Below are 23552 nucleotides of genomic sequence, written 5' to 3' on the forward strand. Positions count from 1 at the left end.
GCGAAATGTCCGAATGTATCCCGTGATGCAGTTGTATGATATTAAAGAGGTAAAACTGCCAATCTTATCTCCTTTATATCGTAACCACGTCGCTCTGCTTCGTCCACAAAGGAGGTCGGAAAACTTTGTATCGGTACTTGCACATGTCAGCTGCTGTCTCTGTCTAGGCTATCCCTCCAAGAAAACGTAAGTTTGACAGTTGTTTTACTCTTTACTCTCTACATATTTCACACTGATCTGACGCAAGAGTCTTTCTTCATTTCCAGATGTTCTTTTTAGCTTGAAAGCCTGCGCTTTCTTCTTGAAAAGTCCATTAACTACCTCTGTTATTGACACACCTTATTTTCTCTCCTTGCTGTTTTGACCAAAAAAATATGTTAGTTAAAGGATTCTGATATGGCAGATTAATTTAGAGGTTTTGCATTATTACCGACTAGCCTTCTGGTTCATTCTAATTGCCTGGACTTACCTGGTTGAATTATGAGGTTAAATAATAGATAGATGCTCAGTTTGATGCTTGATGGTGAAAATTCTCACTCTCACACTGCACTGTACGTACACTGCTGTTAGCCAAGTCCAAAACTGTAATGACAGTTTCCAAAACTGTAATGACAGTCTCATAATGACATGCCAATCTAAATAATATTGATTATGTTAGTTATGGCGGGCGATTTGCACTAAATCTGTACCGTCCCGTCCAAAATCATTTTTTGCATATATCTCATTAAGGTTAGAGTCAAGTCACCAGTGCACGAACAGCCCCAGTGCACGAACGAGCGTCTTTGAACTTGAAAAAAACAACCAAAAACAAACTTCTATAGAACTTCCTTTGTGCCAGCAAAATCCTCAAACTATCCCTTACAATCTCTCCAAAAATTAAAATAAACGGAGTACTAGAACGAACACCAAACCGATTTTGAACGAGGCCAAGTAAAAAAATCACAAAAATCGGGATTTTTGTAAACACGGCTGATCGCGAGAGAAAATGTTTTTTATAAGAAAATTTTCGCAAGAAGAGTTCTGAAAATGACTTTCCTCTTTTAAAAACCTGTTATCTTCCATCACACAAAATTTCATTGAAACATGTTAGCTCATTAATTCAAAATCAATAGAAACATATCACCAGTAGTTGATATAAAAAAGGTTCCAGTCTGCGAACGATCCGAACACCATATTCAAAATGAAGACATTGCAACGTCAAAACATTCGAAAGCGCTGGCGATATCAATTGAAAATGAAGACACTACATTGCCGCGCTTTTGGATGAGCAAAACTTGAAAAAGAAAACAAAAAAATGGACGACAAGAAAATATTTACAAAAATAAACAGGTTAGTAAAACGCTAAAGTTCTTATAAAAAAGACGCTTTTTTGGTGAAAAAGCGTGTGGTTTTGAAAAGTTCAAATACCCCTGTATCATCTCGGAAGAGAATTAAAGTATTACCTGCGAGCGGAGCTCTAATTTTTTCTTTCAAAAGATCGTACGCGCACTGGTTCCTTGTTTGCGGACTGGGTCCGAATAGTGCTCGCTTTAACGACTTATTATTCCGAGAAGAAGCCTTCAAATAAAGTGAAAACAAACTGTGAAAGAAGGACTTCAAGCTTGTTTACAAGATGGTCAAAAAGGATTTATGTAAAAACCAAAAGTAAGTCAGAAAAGAGAAAAATAAGTTTACCGTTCGTGCACTGGGCACCCCCCTCTAAGTGTTAATGATTTTTTTCTTTTTTCATCAGATACAACTTGGTAATGGTACACTTTCTGCAAAATTTCATGTTTTAACTGTCTATCATTAGTCTGCAATCATTAATTTTGTGTCAATTTTTCCTCGTTTTGGCAATTTTTAGTAAAAAAAGTTTTATGGTAGCACTTTCTTTCCAGGAAGGTATTTGACCTGGAATTTTGATTTTCCATATAGGTACTTTATTCATGTGTTTTTCTACAAAAAAAGTGTTTTGAAACCTTTTTTCCATCTTGCTCTAGCAGTGATTTTCTGTTTACGTCCATTTTGACACAGAAATGTGTCCCGTCCGAAATCATTGCACATTGCCCCTATTTTAAGAGTGTTTATTGAAGATTTTTAAGATTGACAGTAAGCTCAATCTGTATGTGTTTGAAAACCTGTCAAAAAGTATGATTTTACCATTAGGTTAACATTCTATAGGTCCCAGTGCATTGGTGATTGGAAGTGACACCAAAAAATGTCCCGTCCGAAATCACAATAAGATTGACAATATTTCTGAAATTCTGCAGGGTAGAAAGATTTTTGAATGGCTGAATATTGTAATCTAGGATAGAGCATATTTTAATTGAGTAAATCTAAGATTCAAAGCTCTTCAGATTTGATTCCAGGGGTACTAGAAAAAATGTCCCATCCAAAATCATTTGTCCTGTCCGAAATCATAACTTTTCAAATATGTTTCAATTTGTAATAAAATGAATGTTTAACATTCAGGAAGTTATTAGCAAGACCTAGTGGTAAGAAAAATGTTCAAACAGGCCAATTGAAGTAAGTTTTTATACCTTTATTTTAACCTTGAAAATAGGAATTGATTTCGGACGGGACAATTTTCCTATAAAACTAGGTATTGTATTAAAACCACTACTGGAACAAAAAGAGTGGAAGATTATCAAGTATTTTCTATTTGGAATAGTAGTATATTTACTTGTATACTTACTGATAATATGTAGAAAGAAAAAGTTTAACAAAACTTGAAATAAAACAGATTTTTATGAAAATGATTTCGGAAGGGACCAGGAAAAATTTAGTACAAATCACCCTGAAAGTGAAAAAAGATGAAAAAGGTGATACAGATTTTTAAGATCTGTTCTAATTTGAGGAAGGCCTTTATACAAACAATTTCAGGCTGTTCTACAGCTTCCTTACTTCCTCAATACATTTTTCTGATGTATTCTAGCATTTAGTTTTGCAAATTTTGTCGGTCCGAAATCATTTTCGATATCTACATGCCAATCAAAAGAATGCAACAAAAAAAGGATTTCACCTAAGTTTAGTGATACTTAAATATCACCTGTTACAACCCTGATAATATGTGATACTCTCTACAGTGCAAGTTGGTTTTGATTTTTTTTACCACAAATTTACCATTTTCATACGCTCTAACAGCTCCATGAGCCCCTATAACTTTATTATTAGGCCTTAAAAGGTGGTGTCAAGGTACATTTCCATGAAATATAGGCTATAGACTGTCATAGAAAAGTAGAGTTATGTTAAAAAATGAACTTTATTTTTCATGATTTCGGACGGGACACGGTACAGATTTAGCGCAAATCGCCCTTAAGAGCAGATGCCCCTCAAGGTTTGTGATAATGACATGCCAATCTAGATAATATTGATTATGTTAGTTATGGCACACTGTAAGAGCAGATGCCCCCTCAAGGTTTGTGTTATGTTTTTTTCTAGCATGATTACGTGATTTGGATATTTTTTCTTTGTGGTTGTTTGATCAGAGGTAAAAAGTGAGGGATGTGATGCACGTTTATCCAAGTTTATTGCTGTTTTGCGTGATCGTGATCGTGATTGAAGACAAAAAATTGAATGATATTGTGTAATCAGAGGACAGTTACTGCTTAGGAAGGAAGCCTACTGTAATGCCTTGGGACCTGATTGGATATCAATTGATTCTGATAATTGATAGGTAATCTAGCCCAGGCAGGGCTTCCTTGGTATTTTAGAAGAAGAATGATGCTACAAGATTTGACGATATCTTTTTATTCCATCAAGCAATTACTTTCAAACAAAAAATATATTAACAATGAATGGGTAAGCTTTCTAGAAGTGGCGTGGTGGGAAAATTTCTCTGGGGTGGCCAAGGCAATTATGGCGCCCTTTTTAAGGATTTTTTGTTTTTGGCGCCCCTCTCTATATGCTCATTATGAACACAAAAAAGGGAGTGTGCGAGCGAAGCAAGCCAGAAAATTTTGTGGTGATGAGGGGCGCCATTTTTGTTTTTTATTTGTCAATCTTTCGATATGGGCGCCTGAAAAATCCTTCTTGGCGTCCCTTATTTTTGGGCGCCCCAGGCCCCCCCTGCCACCACGCCACTGCTTTCTAGAATAGCTTAGCTAAGCGCACCTCTCTTATTCATTACATATCTATGAATAGGACTATGAATTGAAGCGGGCAAAAATTACTGCACAGGCTGATGGCAGACAAAGGTTTTTTTAAGATATTTTCAGTTATCATCCAAGGTAGAACAAACTAAACATAGAAAGGACACATTTAAAGGTATTTTTTAGTGCTCTGTACAATGATCGGTATCTTTTTTGAATTCTTACTCTGTGTTTAGATTTTCTATCAAGCGCCGTTGTTATGTATACATTTCCTGTTGATAAGTCCTTTGCTTGAAATAAAACCAAAATATTTGGCACATCACTGTCGCGTGATAAAGTAAAAGGAAGCCTTGACTGATCTAGCACTCAAAATCTTGAGTATCAACAGGTATCAATCGATCTGATCAATTGATGAATAATAAATTACCTCAGACGTGAAAAGAAAATTAAATTTAGGGCGAATTTAATTTGCCCGGAACTTTTAAAATTTGGAAATCCGCCAAATCCGCCAGAATTTCTTCCCTATGGTAATAATAACCTGCAATCCAGATCAACTGATCCAGATTTCTTGTGCTTCTTGTACCCCTTTAGTATAACTCATAGTATATTGGTAAAATCTATATAGACTATATATTATTATCTATCGATATCCAATCCATCGCATGGGAGAGTCTGGGTAATATGCTTGAAAGTAGTTTGTGAAAATTTAATTGACTACTTTCAGAAAATCAAATCAGAATTTGAAAATCATATCAAAAGCTTCAACCCCTTTAGAGGGGTCCTCAACAAAACTTTCAAATTTTTTATTGGCACTTGGCTGATAAACTTAAGACCTTTCAGAAATCACATTTTCTCCAATCATGTTTGCCATTGCATTGATTTGTATTCACACTTGTCATCATTGAGTTTTTGTCTATTTGCACCCATGAGTTTGTTTTTCATAAGCGTATTGATATTGTTAATCAAAACAAAAGTTAAAATAATGTGATGAACTCGGAACATTTTGAAAGAAAAGGTAGTCTACTTGCCAATGAAAGAATAGTTTTTTTTATCAAAGCTAATACATACAAAACTGTACTTTTAAGTTGCAAATTTGTGCACGAAGGCAAATGCAAGTGAAATTGCATGCTTTGAAATTGCATGCTTTCAGCAGAGTTTATGGAAGAAATCAGGAAGAAATTGGAAAAAGATTTTTTTCTTAATACTGTTCAGTACATCAATTATTGGCAAGTTTCTGTAAGATGAAGCCATTTCATTTTTGCAATTATGCTAATGTGGTGATTCAGGAAAGTTTTTGTGTATCCCTGAAATTCATTTTGATATAGGGGATGTGTATCATGTATACATTCGGGTCCAAGGGCTACTTCAGATATGGAGTAATCTGTTTCAATTATCTTTTTAAAAGGTTCAGAAATCCAATTATTGTGTTAACCTCCAGCCATTGGAATTGACAGGTTTTTCTAGTTTGAGTTGCTGACTTTTTAGACCTACCTCTGAGGTCCTTTAAATTAACCTGTGTCCTTCCTTCCGTCTGATTTTTTGCACAATGATGCAAAATGTACAAAATGTGATGCCCGATGTTCGAAAAAATTTTCAGCCAAAGATGCTGTCACCAGCTTTTCTCGGGATTGGCTCATTACTTTTTTCTGTTTTTTGGCACAATGATGCAAAATGATGATTCCTAAAAAGTGACGGAGCCCAATTTTCGAAAAAACTTTTTTTCCAGCCGAAAATGCCAGAGATATGCCGGAAAAACTGTTTTTTGGGCATTTTCTCGAGATTTTATCGTTAGTTTTTTCTGATTTTTTGCTCAAAGATGCATTTAAAAATCGCTGGAACAACCTATTTTCACTGGAAAGACAGTATTTCTTGAATTTCTCAAGCTGTACTTTATATTTTTTTATGAAATTTTGCACACTGATGCAAAATGACAATACACGCTTTTTCTTTTATAAGAATAACTTCTATAAGAATATCAGGGTGAGATTTCGGGTTTAAAACAATAGGCCTATTGTTTAGAACAATAGAAAAATAAGAATAATGCTCACCCTCAACCAAAGTACACTATTCTTATAAAAAAAAAAGCGTGTACCTAAAATGTGACTGAGCCCGATTTGAGAAAAATTGCCATTTTTGCAGATTTTCATTGGATTTTTTCCTTATGTTTTATGTTTTTTACACAAAAACATTATTATGTTTTTTACACAAAAACATTATTGATAACAATGCTCATCATCAAGCATGATTCAATTGTCAATAAAACTGATTTTTGCAACCAGAACTTTCTATTTACTTTTTCCTTACAACATTTCCCTCTCCCCCATCAACAATCAATAATGAATTTATTGCGTTATGCATTTTCGCTAAACGCTATATTTTCTGACTGATTTTTTTCATTTTTCTCCTCGCATTGCTATCTAACTTTCATCATCAGATAGGTCCATTCAGCATCTAGCTTGTTTTTTGGCATTTTCTCAAGAATTCGTCATCAGTTTTTTTTTAAGTTTTTTGCACAAAGATGTAAATTAGCAATGTCTAAGATAATATGTCCAAGTCCAATATTGGAGAAAAATTTGATTATGCCAGAAATCATTGTTTTTGCAGATTTTCATTGGACTTTTTCCTAATATTTCTTTGTTTTTTTCACTCGAAAACATTATTGATAACCACCATTAAGCATGATTCAATCACCATTCAATTTTAATCGTTTGAAGTGCCAGTAGAGGCAAAAATAGACCCCCAGCCTCTAATATCCACTTTGACTAGATATTGCAGCTTACGCCTTTGTTGAAAATTCAGTTTGAAAGAACTGAGGAATCGCTTAGTGCTTTTGGAAAAACCCCTGTGACACCATCTTTTCTGAAATAAACCTGCTCTTGGTACTGGCATATCGATACAACTAGTAAAAATTCCTTGGTTTTGGACATAATCAATAGAATGTAAAACAAATAAGTAATCTGGAGTTCTTGCCCTGACCACTACTGTTTCTTGGTAAAGGCTTTAATGCCAAAAATCACCATCTTTTCCTTTTGAGTATGTTTTTGCTTGTCTGGGTGATGACAACTTTTTTGGGTAAACATGAATTTGACGTTAATTTTTCAATGTGTAACCACTGGCTTTTCTTTTGTTTAGATATAAAAAATGGCTCCCGCAAAATTCGGTGACTTAGGAAAAGAAGCTAAAGATCTCATTAACAAAAACTTCCACTTTGGACTTATCAAATTTGAGGGAAAAACTAAGACAAAAAATGGAGTGGTAAGCTTTTTTCATTTTGTTTAAACGCTCTGTGCTTTTCATTACTAATCATCCTGTCCTAATCAGACAGGGACCGAGGATACACTTTAGATACAATTCATTTACTTAAATTGCCTAGAACTATGTCAACCCTACTTTTTATAGCACATTCAAGTCAAAAAAACAGAAAATCGCCTATTTGTGTGTTTCTTGACGCGATTCTTTTTCTCAAATGTCTTGATTAATTGGCTTGTTGCAAAGCTGGTTTTGGGTATAAAGAAGAACTCTGAGAATTTAAGCAATTTCCTCTATGCCCTTTTTCAGGAATTCACTACCGAGGGAAGCCACTACACGGACACAGGCAATGTCAATGGATCTTTAGAAACCAAATTTAAGAATGCTGATTATGGTGTTACTTTCACAGAAAAATGGACCACCGAAAACATCATTTCAACAAACATTTCTATTGATGATAAAATTGCCAAAGGCTTGAAAGTTGACTTTGACACTACCTTTGCTCCAATCACTGGAAAGAAAACTGCCAAGGTCAAGACTGCTTACAAACACGAAAATGTACATGCTACCGGAGATGTCGACTTAAACTTTGCTGGACCATCCATCAATGGATCAGCTGTCTTTGCTTACAAAGGTTGGCATGCAGGTTACCAAGCCTCGTACGACACTGGATCAGCCAAACTCACCGCCAACAACGCCTCTTTGACTTACAAGGATGGTGACTTTGTCGTCCACTCTGCCATGTAAGCTTATATCTAGACTTTGCATCCAATTGAATTATACTAGTAAGTTGCACGAATTGCAAGTATCTCAACCTCCACCTTTTGAAATTTCTTTATGCAAGCACAATGCACAGAATCTTAAAATAGTAACAAATCTGCACACATTTATTCGTTTGTACGACTTGCGATCCCATCCTCCTTTGTGTCAAATTGCAATCAAAAGAAAGGCAATAGCTTTCACGGCTTTCCAATTATTTCGAAATGAACTGTTGGATTGGAACTGGTACAAATTTCTAGTTGAAATAATTTTGACGTGTGAGGCGCGGAACGCTATTCTGTGATCTAACCCTGTAAAGTAAAACTGCTTTCCTTCAGGGGGGGGTCGTTAGTAAAATCTCAGACATAATGACGTTTACTACGGTGGTGGTGTGACGAAAAATTGAAAAGAAATTTTACTACCCAGGGTAGTTAAATACTAAAATGGGTGGTATCTATGTGTTAAATTTTGAAATATTTTTACTACCTAGGTAGTTAAGTAGTAAGTAAGTAAGTCTGCGACCCGAAGGCTCCTCTTTCGATAGCTATCTACCTGAAGGTAGGGGAGGGCGCCACTCTTTCTCCCTGGATTGCTCCAATTACCCTTGATCCTTCTCTTAATTGCTGAGCATCAAGCAGAGAGGCATCAAGTACCATTTTGGAAATATTTGGAATGACCCGGCTGGGGGTTGAACCCACAACCTTGCGAACCGTAGCCGGATGCTCTACCACTGCACTAGGGTCGCTAAAATTAGCTGGTAAAATTAGCAAATTTTACCTATTTTTGTAATTCTTTTAATTTTTTGGATGACTTTTCTGAAAAAATCTGAAAATTTTTATAAATTTGAAAAAAAAATTTGTTGGAAAGTTGTTTGCTGCAAACAAAAATTCTCGAAATTTTTTGTTAATATAAAAAAGATTTTAAATTCTAAGGGCAAAACTTTAGATTCTGCACGAAGTGAAAAATGTGTCACAGAAATAATCATTTTTTAGCTTTTTTTGTGAAATAAGTCCGAAAAGCAACCAAAAAATAAGTGGTCTCCATGACAAATTGTCCCAAAAACTTTTACTACCAGGGTAGTAAAATACCTCTTCCAAGAGTCTGGGTGGTGGTATGTAAAAATTCGTAAAAATCCTTTTACTACTCATATATGTCTGAGATTTTACTATCGACCACCCCCCCTGTTCCCTTTCATTTTTCAAAATAATTTGTACTTTACTCTCAAAATTCTTTTATTCACACAGTAATGATGGTTCCAAATATGTCGGTTCAATCCACCATCAAGTCAAACCAGAGCTATCTGCTGCCGCTATGTTGCAATGGGCTTCAGGATCTAAGGACCCCGCTTCATTGACTGTTTGTGGAAGATACGATATCGACGGCGAAACCTTCATGAAGGTACGTAGAAATTGCATTACGGTTATGGGGATTTTTAAATTGTGAATTTTGCCATTTTGATCAGAACGATGCTCTAGTATCTTAAAAAACATTGTTATGAGACGTACTAATTCTTGATATTAGTATTTGTTTCCCACTGTAAAAAATATTTTGTCATTCTTTTTGTTGCTCTTTCTGGCCCTTTACTTTATAAAGTTCCTAGCTTTTATACTTAAATTATTCACAGCTCGTTCCACCAAACATCGTCCCCGGCTTTCATTAAAATTCACCGATTTTTTTATTTTCCAGGCTAAATTGGACAATCAACTCCACCTTGGTATCTCATACGTTCAAAACCTCCGACCAGGAGTCCAACTTACTATGTCATCTCTCATCAACGCAAAATCACTCGAAAATGGTGGTCACAAACTCGGATTGAGCCTTAACCTTAGCGCCTAAGTTTTTATATGACAGTAAAGCATTAGGTTAAAAAATTGTCATTTTCTCAGGCTAAAATGTCCAGCAGGTAGTTCAGTGACAGTGCTGCTCCTACTTTTTGGACGTCAGTAGAATTAGAAAACAACGAAAAGGCTATAAAGTCAAGTCCTTATTCGCACAACAAACATGTAAACGCGTGAGAAATACTTTTTTTTCGATATATAAATTGTAAAAACACACTCATATGGTGGAATTATAATGTAGAAAAATAATACCGAAATTTTTTTGTTTCACTTTTTAAGTTTCTATTGTTTCTATTTGTGTACGTTAGTCCCCCAATCTTTTCGGGTCTGACATAATTTTTTATTAAAATCAGAAAATGAACTTTTAACCAAATATTTTATTGGTACTCTCGGGTACCTAATAGCTGGGGGTTGGAATAAAAATGTCCTGGGTGGAAATTTTTTGAAAAGGAGGCTAATACAGTTGAATTAGGACAAAAAAGGGAACTTTCAAAAACATTTTCCCAAAAATTAATAAGCGGGGGGGTTGGAATAAGAATGTCCTGGGTGGAAAATTTTCGAAAAATTAATTAGCGGGGGGGGGGGACGGCTATTAAGTACCCGAGAGTAATAGGTAACAATGTATTAAATCTTGTCGTATTCTTCCTAACTATTTTCGTGACGAGTTCGTTAACAATTCCGCAAGGAATTCTAAAAATTAGTGATTCAAGTCCGTGTACAATGAAAATTTACTCAAGCAAGCACCTATCTTAGACTATAAGATGTGCTAATAGTGATAATTTTCGGCTTTTTCTTCAAGTTTTTACCTAAGCATTCCCGGGAATTTCCACGATTTGAACTAGTAGCGAGTTATGTGTTTGCACTTTTGAGGACGGTAGAATGATTGAAGCGGTTTGGAAAGCCCGCTAAATCGAGGACGGTAAAAGTGCTGGTTTACCGTCGTCTTCAGTCAGTTAGGATCTAGTCACATTAAAACCTTACCGTCTCCGTCGCCGAAAACACACGTACATTAACTCGGCAGTAATTGTAGGGGGTGTCACTAAAATCTTAAACCACGTGTGACGTGAAGTATACCAAACAACTTTAAATAAAATCCTGATAGTACCAATGGTAGTTCATTTCATAAGGTACCTTAAAGGAAGAAATTTTGGCGGAAAGAAAATTTGGCGGATTTGGCCAGAATCCGCCAAATTAAGTTCCCGCCAAAATTTCTTTTTTCCAACATCCGCCAAATTAAACTTTTTGAAATGACGATTTCTTTTAAGGTGTTTTTGCTTTTTTTTTGCTGTTTTTACGCCATTTTAAGGATAAAATTTTCAGCAAACGCCAAATTAAATTCCCGTCAAATTTAGTTGTTTCGTCCATCCGCCAAATTAAATTCCATCTAAAAAACTTTTTCGGCCATCCGCCATCCGCCAAATGAAGTGGTGGTGCAGCAAAAAAAAATGTAAAAAAAAATCCTCAAGAAAGCTTTTTTGAGTGCAATTGACGATCACTTACACGAGCATCGCAAGTAATAAGGATTGGAATTGTTATTTCTCTCTATTTCTTGTCTGTACACAGACCCATTATCTACGGCTAATTTCAAAATTCATTGACGTACGAAACGATAAACGTGACGATACACTCTGGTACAGAGTACTCCATTTCAGGCTCACACTCTTTTCTTATAAGAACAAAGGCTCCAAACGCTCCAAATGGTCAAAATTAGAACAATTTAAGTACGCTGTTGAGCATGGATGCAGGGTTTGTCATAGTCATAGTCTGAATCGCAGATACCTCTACAAAACCGCAGGTAGTAGGGAGCACGAATGCGTTAGTAGATGCCAGCGCAGCCCTAGGTTTATCACAAAATAAGAACAGTCAAGCTTCAAAAAAGGTATTTTTTTCCCAGACATTTTTATGTTATTACAGCCTGTTCCCCCCTAGCTTACTTCACTTTTATAAAAACATAAGGCTTCGGTGGCCAAAATGTTAGAACATTTTAAGTCTCTAAAACACTCAATTTTTAGGAAAATGGACGAAAATACATAAAAAATTGGGAAAACAGAACATGTTAAGAACATTTTTAGGCTTGAAACTCAAAAGTGAAGAACATTCGTAGGCTTCAAAAATTTTGGACATGTTCTTTTTTTTTAAACGTGTATCGACAGTTGGAATGAAGAAAAATTATTAGACGTCGAATCGAAATCATTTTCACACTTTATTTGCCCATGGGAGCGTGTCGTAACTTTGCATGCTTTGAAATGACACGCGCGTCTAATTAAGGGGCATTTACTTTTAAAATAAGAAGTGGCACTGTCAGTATTTAAAGAGAACTCTCATGTTTTCCTAGTTTAATCATTTTTATTAAAGAAGTCAGACGAGGGAACAGCTCATGAAAGAGGATCAAGAATCCAAAGATGTCTTATTCAACGTCGTCACATAAATCAGTAAGTTGGCTTCTAATCTTTTCTTCGTGATATCTGAGAAACTGAATCCACGAGTAAACTAAAGATTTATTATTTTTTAATACTTTGTTCCATTTGTTCTATTTTTTCTTTGGATAATTTTGGGGCTTTTCTAATCTTTTTACTGTATTTGAAAATGGTATCATCGTTCGGTGAACAAATCGACACAAAAAGTGTTCAATACCAAAGTTAGTAGTGGGGTCGTTTAGCATAATTTACAGGAAAAAAATAATATATAGCTGAAACTTTCTCCAGACCTTCTCTATAGGATGCTTATGCCTCAGGAAAAAAATCTCCTAGAATCCCACTGGTGGAACATTCCCTTTTTGGGCAATTTCTTTTTTCCCCAGGCAAAACCCTAAGGGCGAAATGTTTTGAAAATTTCAAACTCATTTTCAGACAATATCAGACCATTCGAAAGCTCTCAAAAAACTATACAGAAGACTTTTAAGGTGGTCGTTAACACTTCTGAGATAGGATCATCTTTTTCGGGTCGATTTTTCAACTTTTGGTTTAAATTAAAGTTTGAACCTTGCTAAACAATATCCCAAAGTTTTATTTCATATAAAGAAGAGGAAAGTCGAAAACTTTAGGTTTTTAGACACGTACCTGAGCAGATTTTGTGGTCCGCCCCAAACGCCCACCTCGCCGCCCGTCACGAAAATTGCAATATTAGCCGCCTTCTGGTTCTTGGAGCGACTCCAAATTTTTACTGTCGCTACTTAGAGCCACAAAGAACATTCCCGGAAAATTTTACACCGGTACTGCTAATAGTTCCGGATTTATGACAATCAAAACAAACCCGCCATCTTGAATCTTGTCAAATTTCAAGTGTGAATTTTTGGTAAAGGGAATGGCTGTTTCATGGCTTATTTTCTTGTAGTAAGTGATGGTTTGATGCTTCCTTTTTATATAAAGAGCTTCTCAAAACTCCAAGGAACATTTTTACTTTATAATCTTTCTAATTTCCTTCCCATTGGGATCAAATTTCAGCGCCACACAATGTGCAACAGGTACGTGTAATGTTTCTTCTGCTTTCTCTCTCTTTTTAGTTATTTAATTGATAATTTATTGTTTAAAACGTCCATAACCTCTTCTTGAAGCTATCCATACACATTTAGTTGGATTTTGATAGTGATATAGTTGATTTTGGTGTGTTTCGGAGTTTTCGCAAAAGTGAAAGTGAAAGTGCTCTTTATTAGAACTGAACGCTGCTTTTATTTCAAGTAATAGGGATAAAGATTTGCTTTGTTACAGTGAAATGTGTTACTTTAACCAATGAAAGGGTTAGGGAATACTTTTCAATCACTTTTCACCAAATTTAAGCTTTTTCGCAAGCAAAAGTAAGGTTTACGCAACTTTTTTGTATGTTTGCGGTAATTTCAGGGTTCTGCGCGACACCATAAATTTGCTGAGACATGCAAAAGAAAATGGCTTTACTTTCTTTCTGAAGGTGAAAATTGAATCAGTGCATCAAGTTCAACTGAAATCTGTCAAAAATCCCATATTGAAAGCTTTTTTTCCTCTTTCTACAGCAAAAAATAGTTTTAAGGCCAGTTTACGCAAAACAGCAAAACCGGGGGTTTTCAATCTTGTGGCGGAAGAATCTCAGGATTGGCTGTTCCGATTTACTTGGAATTTTGTACACAGCTTTCTCTTAGTGCAAGGGGTGTTTTGAGTGAAACAGATTTTTCAAAAAATGTTTTGTTGATTTCAAAATTAAAAAAAACAGTTTTTTGCGTTTTTACCCCCGGTTTTTGATTTTTTTAAAAAATTTTTCACTCAAAACACAGTAGGTCAATATTGTAACATAACTGCCAAATATCAAAATCTAACTCCATCTGGTTGTTGAGATTCTTCTGCCACAAGATTTTGATATCTATTTTTAGAAATGACCTCATGACCCCCGTCTTTGAAATTTCTAACATTTTTTTCTATTTTTAGATCAAGATGATAATGAAGTATCATCATACAAAATTTAAACAATATATCATTTATACTTTTTGAGATATTTCAATTTGAATATTTTTTGACATTTTCAAAAAGTTTGTTAACGACCACCTTAAACGGGTATGGCCGATTTCATTACCTAACTCGAGATATTTCATGCGCAAGTTCCACTTTTCGCCACATTTTGGTCTAAAATTGACCAAAAATTGCATCTTCTGTGTGAATTATCTCGAGTTAGGTAATGAAATCGGCTATACCCGTCTAAAAGTCTTCTATATAGTTTTTTGAATTTTTGAAAAATATAAATATATTTTAAAATCATGTAAATATAGGTTGAAATCGGCCATCTTGAAAATCCAAAAATGGACGACCATCTTGTTGAAGTTGAAAATATCATCAAAATCAATCAGAGCAGAGGGTCCTGATGAGGTCTGGGATCTTTGGAAAAAATCGTTTAGAAAAAGGTTTAGGTTTTTATGTTTTTTTATGGAATAGAAAACCGGCTTCTCTGATTACCCCAAGTGTTTTGGTCGTTTCTATTCAAAACGCTTTTGTTTTTTTAGCTTTGATTAGCTCGTTAAGAAATTTTCAAGAAGAAATGGCTCGTCCTAAAAATTGGCTGATTTCTATCGTCTCTAAACTTTCAGTGTGATGTACACATTTTATTTTTTATTAGAACCCAGTTTATAAGAATATTGAGGCTGAAATTCGTCGAAAAATTAAGAACATCGTAAGAATATGCCAGTTTGGAAAAAAAATATCAAGAAACTACAATTTTTTCCCTTTTCAAGCAGTTTTAACCGAACTTAGGGATGGATTTTCTAAAATCGAGAGTCAAATATTGTCCAAATTTTACCAATTTTAAGTGCTCCTTATTTTGCATGATATTGCCGATTTAGAGTAGTCTGAAAAATTAAGAATGCATTTAAGAACATTTTAGGCGGAAAACTGCCAAAAAAAATAAGCACATGCAGGCTCAGCCAAATTTTAAGTGTTCTAATTAAAAAAAACATAACCAGATGTAACAAATTTTACGCCATTTTAATACCTGTCATAATCATCATAATGATATTGAATTGTTTCGACAATATTTGGTCGAAATTCGGGAAAAGCATATTAAATTTCTTACTTTTTTACATTCAGGCGTTTAATCTAACGATGCGGTCGTTATGCGGTTATATCATTAGAATTGCAAGGAAATTCTGAGCAAGAAAAATATAGGTATCTTGTGGTCTGAGTGAGGTGTTCCCAAAATATAAGCCTCTAAAGTTTACGCATAATTAAACTCAAAACAAAAGAATTTCGTCACGTCACACTAATTATGCAGATTTTTTTATCAACGACAAAAGAAATTCATTAACCGAAACAAGCTCCCTTAAGGGCAAAAGACCTGGTATATGACGAGTCGTATTTCCATTGTTTTCAAGAAGCTGTTTTGCCATCTCTTTACACTTCTCTGTTTTAGCCGATCAAGAAAAGAATGCTTCAAACTTTCCTTCTGTCTAAAAACGAAATTAAAATCTTAATTAATAGCCGAGATATTAGCGCTTTAAACTTTAGAGCAGATTTGCGAACTATATACATATGACAAAGAGGAACATTAGATTACAATTTCTTTTCGCACCTTTTGAACATGAATATCTCTACAATTACTAATTACTAATCAAACAGCCAATTATCTCTCTCAAAATTTCAAATCACTGTAGAAAAAGATGAGAGTTTGGCCTACCATATCAACTTCAATAGACTTAAAGTCACCCATAGCTTGGAGGTACCGACTTCATTTTTGGACCTACGCCGGTGGAGGTCCTATAAATTAACCTCTGTCCGTCCGTTCGTTCGTCCGTTAGTTCGTTACCAACTTTTCTCGAGATTGGCTCATTAGTTTTTCCTGATTTTTGGCGCAATGATGCAAAATGGTAATGCCCAAAATGTGACGGAGCCCGATTTTCGAAAAAAAATATATTTGGGCAAATTTGGGCCAAAAACTGCCTAAAAATAGGGTTTTTTGGACTTTGTGCAAAATCCTTATAATAATAATATTGTTTTACAAATTCGCAGGCCACCGTGCGTACACATGGGCCTCTATGAATCGCTCATACATTTTGGGTTAATTATTTACATTGTTAAATATTTCCTATTATATAGGAAATATTTGTTAAAACGGTAAAATTTCTTCTCCTTCTTCTTCTCCTCCAAGTCTAACGCTCGGTTTTGGTCAATTTTGTGAGTTTGTACATGAGTCTCTTTTTAAATCAAGCTCCGGCGGTAAAAACAGTAGGATGTTCTTTTTTCGAGGCGGAAGACGTCATTTCTCCGAGAAACGTCTGTGGTAAATATCCGTACGGCCCTCTATTCTCCTTGTCGATCGGGCAACGTCGGCCGTTTGAGAAGCGTATTGTTGGTCGGACCATACTGCTTTGTTTCTAACTGTCAAAACAAAGATGGCAGAAAATAGGCAACAACTTTTGCTCTTTCGCTACTTTTCTTTGCTTTGGTTTAATTATATGCTTTGATGAGTTGAATTGGATCATGATTTTTGTACGATTGTCACAAGGAATGGTCGATAGTGAACTTTTCTTAATGTTCCTTTCTGGATTTGATGTTTCGTTTACATTCTGTTGGTTTGGAATGAGCTGGAATGAGGGATGATACAATCTCTTCTTGGTCTTGGAAAAACAGGACATTTTATCAACTTTCACAGCTATAACTTCAATTTTGTTTGTATATTTGCAAGTGACAAGTGACTGTGAATAAATCTGACCATGTTACCTGAAAAATTACATAACTGCAATATGAAAAAAGTTTTCACCCAACGAATGCATGCCGACAATGCAACAATGGGAATGGTTGATGAACTGATTTTAGCTAAAAAATTTTAACATGGAGCAAAATTGACTGGTTAATATGATTGAATTTCCCTTGGTTTTTTTATCTACAACAATGAATTAACTGCTGGGGTTAGTGACAGTTAGTGAAAACTTGTTGCGGTTTTAAATTTCAAATTTTAAAGCTGATAACCGGATCCGGAACACCACGGCCCCAATATGAAGAATGTTATGTTATACTTCTTAAAAGGTTTATTGCATTGAATATGGATGTAAATAATTTGAAATCACGTCACATGTACAATTAAAATTTTTCTTGAACTTGGAGATTTTCTTCCCCGCATGCATTTTAAAACGCGGAAAACTTTAGTTGTGAATTTAGAGATCTTTTGCAACGTGTGTTTTAAACGTGGAAACTTTTGTCGTGAATTTGGAGATTTTCTTACCGTCAACTGCTCCAACTTGGGACTATCTGACAAAACATGGGACGGCGATTTGGTCACCATTTCTTCACCGAACCTCCAAAGTCATTTGATTTGAGTTAATGAACGGTGTATTGAAAAAATGGCAAAACGATGGAGCGTTTGACATCACTCGCGCAGCAAGTTACACACGCATTATTTGTTAATCCCATCGGGCGATAGGCGGTTAGGCAGCATGCGTTCTCTACAGTAATTCTCCAATCGTTGCTATCAGTGAAAGTTATTGTGACATGTTATGAAAGGAAGTATGATTGATAAACTTGGTGGAGTTATCAAAACAAATTTGCTGTCAAAGAGATTTAACAAGTTAGTGAAGATACAGACCAGATATCAAACAGTCCCATGTTTCAACCAATCGTCCCAAGTTAAAGCAGTTGACGGTGTATGTACATTTAAAACGTGGAAAACTTTTGTCGTGAACTTGACATTTTCTTCCACATGCATTTAAAAAATGAAGAAAACTCAAGTGATTTCCTGGCATGACATTGACAATTTATTTTATTTTCTGACATTTTTTTGGAAATTTTTTGCTATTGCAGCATGCTTTTGGAAATCATAAAATGGCTTCTGTTAGGGGAATTTTTTCCTATCGAATTTATCTTTCAGATTATGAAATGTTTCCCAGTATATAAAAATGAGATTTTTTTTTTTTTGTATTCTGTCGGAAAATATGAAATCTTTTCCCTGTTTTGAAAGATTTTTATTTTTTAGCACGTACATTATTTCAAAAAACTCCAAAAGTTACTTTGAATTTTTATATTTTTTACAATTACTATTTCTATTTCTATTTCTTTATTAGCATGAACTTTTTACAAGTTATTTTCGCTAATGGAACATAAAAAATAAATAAATGAAAAAATATTAAGCAATTTACAGATTATAAAACAACTATAGTGTACAATTCAATAAAAGAAATAATAATAATATTAAATTGAATAAAAAGTAGTAAATGAATAATAAATAAATAAATAAAATATGCTTTATTCAATAATTAAAAAGTCTAAAATCAAAAGACTAAGATCAAAATGAGCTAGATTTAAGCAGATTTGAGAAGTCTAGTAGTATATTGAAGTTGAATGTGATTTCTCGGGATTGAACTAAAGATATGAATTGTTATAGGCATACTATAAATAAGTATAGATTATATGAAAAAGGTATAAAATAAAAATATATATTTATAAAAAATATATACAATATCTTATATATATGAAAGTATAATGCAAAATATTTCATCTCATTATTTTGAAAATATATAAAACTTTCTTTGGTTTTCTTACTGTGAAATATTCTCCTTTTTGTCATTCTTTCATTTTAAATATTTGCCCTTTTTGGCTATATAATATTTCTGGAAATCAGCGCTTAAAATAATAATTATATAATCAGGTCTTTTGATGTGTTCAACAACACTCTACTTGGCTCTACTCTACTTTGAACCTACAGTCATCTTATGAATAATCCTGTAAATACTGGCAATAACATAAATGGAATTTTGAAATTCTTAGGGACTTGTGTTGCTTGATGTTATCTGAGATGTAAAGCACTTTGAAATCTTTTGAGGACATCAATTATTATTTTAACATTTGTAAAGGAAATATTTATCCGCATCTTTGCGGCTCTTGTTAATATAGACAGGTATGCAACAATAGTGACACTTTCAATCATATTCAAACTTTTTAGCTTTCCAGGCCACACTAAGGGTCTCTTTAAATTCTTCCACTGGGATGAGTTGACTACTTTAGAAGGCAAACTATTCCACTGCTTAATACCCCGATAGTATAGGGAGTTACTCTGCGGACCGCGAACACCATCGTTCCCAAAGATTACTACTAATTCAGAGTCGTGCGTAAAATCCTGTCATTACTTTTTTCTGATTTTTTGCACAATGATGCAAAATGACAATACCTAAAATGTGGCGAAGCCCGATTTTCAAAAAACATTGTTTTCCGGCCGAAAATGCCGGAAATATGCCGGAAAAACTGTTTTTTTGGCATTTTCTCAAGATTTTATCATTGGTTTTTTCTGATTTTTTGTTCAAAGAGGCGTATTAACAATGCCCAAAACATGGCCGAGTTCGATTTTTGAGAAACATTTTTTTCCGGTTGAAAATGCCGGAAATCGCCGTGTTTCAAGCATGATTCAATTGTCAATAAAACTGATTTTGGCGACCAGAACTTTCTATTTATTTTTTCCTTGCAACCCTTCCCTCTCCCCCCATCAACAATCAATGATGAATTTATTGCGTTATGCATTTTCGCTAAACCCTATATTTTCTGACTGATTTTTTTTCATTTTTCTCCTCGCATTGCTATCTAACAATCATCATCAGGTAGGTCCATTCAGCATCTAGCTTGTTTTTAATGCATTCCCAGAAGAAAAGAGTCATCTCGATATCTCAAAGCTATGGGTCTAATTTGGTCTTTCAATATTACTCTCATTCACTTAAAAATGTCTTATTCGGAAGCTATTAACAAAAAAAGGTGTCAGTTAACCTTATGACACCCCTGTGTCACAGATCCGCTGGGACCCCAGCCCCACTGAAAGATTTGGGCAAAATTTCGTTCCCGGTGGATAAAATACTCTACAATTTAAGCCCCGTTGGGAAATTGACTTGGATTTCATCCCCATTCGAAATTCAATGCAAAAATTTGCTGTCCAAAACTATCCCCACTGGATATTTTAAGCTCGGGAACAATAGAAATTCTTTCCCCATTGGGATTGCGATAGAAACTTTTATCCCCATTGTGGGAAAAAAGTTCCACCGGGGCTGTGAGACAGGGGTGTCTTATGACCTAAGCAAAACTACATAGAGGAACAAGTTATATTCATACAAAGTGATATTATCCCGTTTAAGATTACTGTATTGTATAATAATGTAACACTAACATTACTGTATTACTGTTTACACGGATTATAAACATCTCCAGTTTAAACGAAATTGAGTCCACTGAGGCTTGAAGGAACAAAAGATTAGGGCATGTTTGGGTTGACGTCCCCCTGTTCATCTAGAGTATAAAAATATTTTTTCTTCTTATCAAAGTATATTTTCCTCTTTCATCTCTTTGTACAGAGCCATCATTCATCTGTGATGTATGGGACACATTTTCCAAATCGTCTTTTCGTTGGGTGTCTACATGGATCGGTAAGAAAATTTTTTTTACGCTTGACGAACTCTAGTTTAAGTCGAATTGTTTAGTTGAATATGAAACACTAAAACGACTTCACGCAATGATATATATTTTTTTCTGTTATTTTTCCACCCAATATTATGTATGTCCTTTTGGTAGAGTACACTTGCCTCTGTACACCCCCTTCTCACAGACCCGCGGTAGGATTTTTCAACCAGTGGGGATATAAAAAAACGGATTCAAACTCGCTGAGGATTGATATTCCCATATAGTTTTTATGGCTGGGGATTTAAATTCTTTTGTTTTCAAGTCAGAAAATTCAGTGGGGATGGGAAAAATATCATAATATCTTGCATTGAGGATTGATTATTTCAGTGGCGACAGAAATTAGAAAATAATTTTCCACCGGAGACGATATTTTGGCCAATTTTTCAAGTATGAAGTGTTCCAGTGGGTCTGTGAGAAGGGGGATGTCCCAGTGACCCGTTAATGTTTGACCTTAAGAAAACTATTTTTCCTCGGAACTTAATTTCGCTTTTTTTCACGGTTTTTCGGCAAAATCGCGGAACTTAGAACCTGCGAATTACAAATTTGGCCATTTTTCATCAAGAAAATTGAAAAAATCCTTCAGAAGATGAGGAAATTTGTCCAAAATAGGGCTAAAGCTTTTAGTTCCAGCTAAAACTAGTACCCTTGGGGTAGTCTCTCCAAATAAATGTACGTAAAAAGATTGCTCTGTTTATTTATACGTAGATCACTGCATCGATGCTTGGGCATTACTTTTATAAATTTGGGCCAATTATCGAAGCCAAAGTCATTTTAGACGAACACCAGCAATCGAGAAGATTCGGCTTTGTGACGTTTGCGTTTGCCAAAGATGCTGAGAAAACGTTGAAACAAAAGAAGTTTTATTTAAAAGGTCACCGAATAAATGTTGGTCCAGCTATAAAAAAAGAGGTATGTAGCAGATTGAAAGTTTGATATATAGTTGGTATAATTTACTCTTTTAGGACGGGGTCCCGCCCAATGTGAATCATTTTTCACTTACTAACGGCACTGTTTTTGAGAAATCTTATACACCAACTACTAAACTTAGAGATTTGATTACATGACATTTTTCTTCAAAGACACAAGCCGAGATGTCCCTTCCAAAACTGAAGGCTTTTTTCTTTCCAAAATACAAGACCCGATTTTCCTTTAGGAATACAATACAAGATTTTCCTTAATGAATACAAGACGAGATTTTTCATCAAATATAGCACAGCTTTTTAAAAATGCAAGGTAGCCTTGGTCTTTCTTCTAGAGAAAGAGAGCACTCCAAATGATTTGGCATAATTACTTTTTATAGCACCTACTGAACGTCAATATGAATTCAAGTACTGTGAAAATCGTCAAACCCAAACAATTTGAACGTACCAGTCGATACAAATACATATTCGACGAGAAAAACAAACAAAAGTACAAAGAATTATCACCAAACGCACCATCATTTACGCCCTGTGACAGCTATTACACAACATCAACGCCCATCCCCAATTCAACGCAGGGAAGCATCTATCCAACACCACCTTGTTCACCGTCTAACTTAATTTTTAAATCACCGCCCAATCCACCCACTATAATGTCAGCAACGCTATTTCCGCCAGTGGGCACCCAAACCACTGCTCCAGCATCACAACACCATATGTTCATGCCAAACAATATCTTTGTTTACCCACCGCCTGAATTGGTATATTTCTAGATATTTCAATGGTAAATGGTTCATACACTTTAATATCATTCATTCATAGACATCTTACTAGATGCTTCTTCTCTGTTCTTCGGTTGAACGTTTTAGAGACTGTATATATTTTGTAAATATCTTTTGTTTTTATTTACTATAGACTTACATTTTTTCATCTGTATTAGTTCCTCTTATAGTTCATAGTGTGTGGTTCATTCGTTTAGGTTCTAAGGCATCTACTGCAAAGTTCTAGTCGCTAGTTTTACTATCGCTGTAAATAATGACTAGGTAAAGCATCCTTTTCAGTTTTTAACGGTTTAGACCTTAATGTCAAGACTTACTATATTGGAGCTAAAATTATATTATTTTTTTCACTCCCCAGCCCTTACTTTCATCCCCTTCCTATTTAATCAATTTACCCCTTTAGTCTCAGTGTAGCGACGGATATACAGGTTAAGACATATAACATTATTACTTATACCTTAATATTTTTAAAAGATCAACCCCTTATCCGTCATTTATTCCAAGCCCCTAACTTTTAAGACATCCCTTCCTTTTAAAGCTTTCATGCCCAAATAATTCGTATTTCTTCCTTTTTTGCATTCACTGATTCCTTTGCAATTGGATGCCCTTCGTATCCCCTGAGGGGGGGGGCCCTGAGGGCTTAAATGACTTTGACGAGCACCATATTGTAAATTTTTTATTTTCTATAGAACGCACATTTTTATTTTTTTTATCGTTTACTTATTGTATTCACATACACAGATTTCAACATTTTTTTTTATTTGTGGGATTATTTTGCACCCGATTTGAAAATATCAGAAGAAAATTATCACGATGGGGCTCCTAAATGAACTAAAAATCTCTTACAATACTTGTTTGAAAATCATGAAAAGAAAATCCTCCCAGTCATTTTCCTTCTAAAATACAGGATGTACAGTATAATCTACGGAGGTCATCGTTCTGTGCTGGGTGGGGGCCTGTGTTTTTAAAGGGATAGCCCCTGTATTTCTGGAGATCTGATTTGTGACATTGAGACACGTTTATATAGGAAAGCTTTGTCACAGCGCTAAGTTTA

General features: G+C 34.9%; 2 protein-coding genes across 2 annotated transcripts; both read left to right on the plus strand.

The window, feature by feature from the left end:
- Positions 1 to 71: 71 nt before the first annotated feature.
- LOC136817026 (voltage-dependent anion-selective channel protein 2-like) lies at positions 72 to 10194 on the plus strand. Its single transcript, XM_067073370.1, has 5 exons — positions 72 to 186; positions 7203 to 7325; positions 7629 to 8062; positions 9323 to 9476; positions 9765 to 10194. Exons 2-5 carry the CDS (start codon positions 7212 to 7214, stop codon positions 9912 to 9914), a joined length of 852 nt encoding a protein of 283 aa, XP_066929471.1. The 5' UTR covers positions 72 to 186; positions 7203 to 7211; the 3' UTR covers positions 9915 to 10194.
- Positions 10195 to 12224: 2030 nt separating this feature from the next.
- Positions 12225 to 23338, plus strand: LOC136817028 (protein boule-like). The gene is made up of 4 exons (XM_067073373.1): positions 12225 to 12348; positions 20694 to 20765; positions 21505 to 21708; positions 22100 to 23338. The coding sequence occupies exons 1-4, from the start codon at positions 12319 to 12321 to the stop codon at positions 22490 to 22492; spliced, it is 699 nt and encodes a 232-aa protein (XP_066929474.1). The 5' UTR covers positions 12225 to 12318; the 3' UTR covers positions 22493 to 23338.
- The last annotated feature ends 214 nt before the right edge of the window (positions 23339 to 23552 follow it).

This window comes from Clytia hemisphaerica, unplaced genomic scaffold (assembly GCF_902728285.1).
Source record: "Clytia hemisphaerica strain Z4C2 unplaced genomic scaffold, Clytia hemisphaerica genome assembly, whole genome shotgun sequence".
Classification (NCBI taxonomy): domain Eukaryota; kingdom Metazoa; phylum Cnidaria; class Hydrozoa; order Leptothecata; family Clytiidae; genus Clytia; species Clytia hemisphaerica.

What these genes read in the sequence shown, in the direction of transcription:
- LOC136817026 (XM_067073370.1), top strand. Translation starts at nt 7,212, where the DNA reads ATGGCTCCCGCAAAATTCGGTGACTTAGGAAAAGAAGCTAAAGATCTC. An exon ending in CTAAGACAAAAAATGGAGTG is followed by an intron (nt 7,326 to 7,628) that starts GTAAGCTTTTTT and finishes GCCCTTTTTCAG; the next exon opens with GAATTCACTACCGAGGGAAG. An exon ending in ACGGCGAAACCTTCATGAAG is followed by an intron (nt 9,477 to 9,764) that starts GTACGTAGAAAT and finishes TTTATTTTCCAG; the next exon opens with GCTAAATTGGACAATCAACT.
- LOC136817028 (XM_067073373.1), top strand. Translation starts at nt 12,319, where the DNA reads ATGTCTTATTCAACGTCGTCACATAAATCA. An exon ending in TTGGGTGTCTACATGGATCG is followed by an intron (nt 20,766 to 21,504) that starts GTAAGAAAATTT and finishes ATTTATACGTAG; the next exon opens with ATCACTGCATCGATGCTTGG. An exon ending in GTCCAGCTATAAAAAAAGAG is followed by an intron (nt 21,709 to 22,099) that starts GTATGTAGCAGA and finishes TACTTTTTATAG; the next exon opens with CACCTACTGAACGTCAATAT.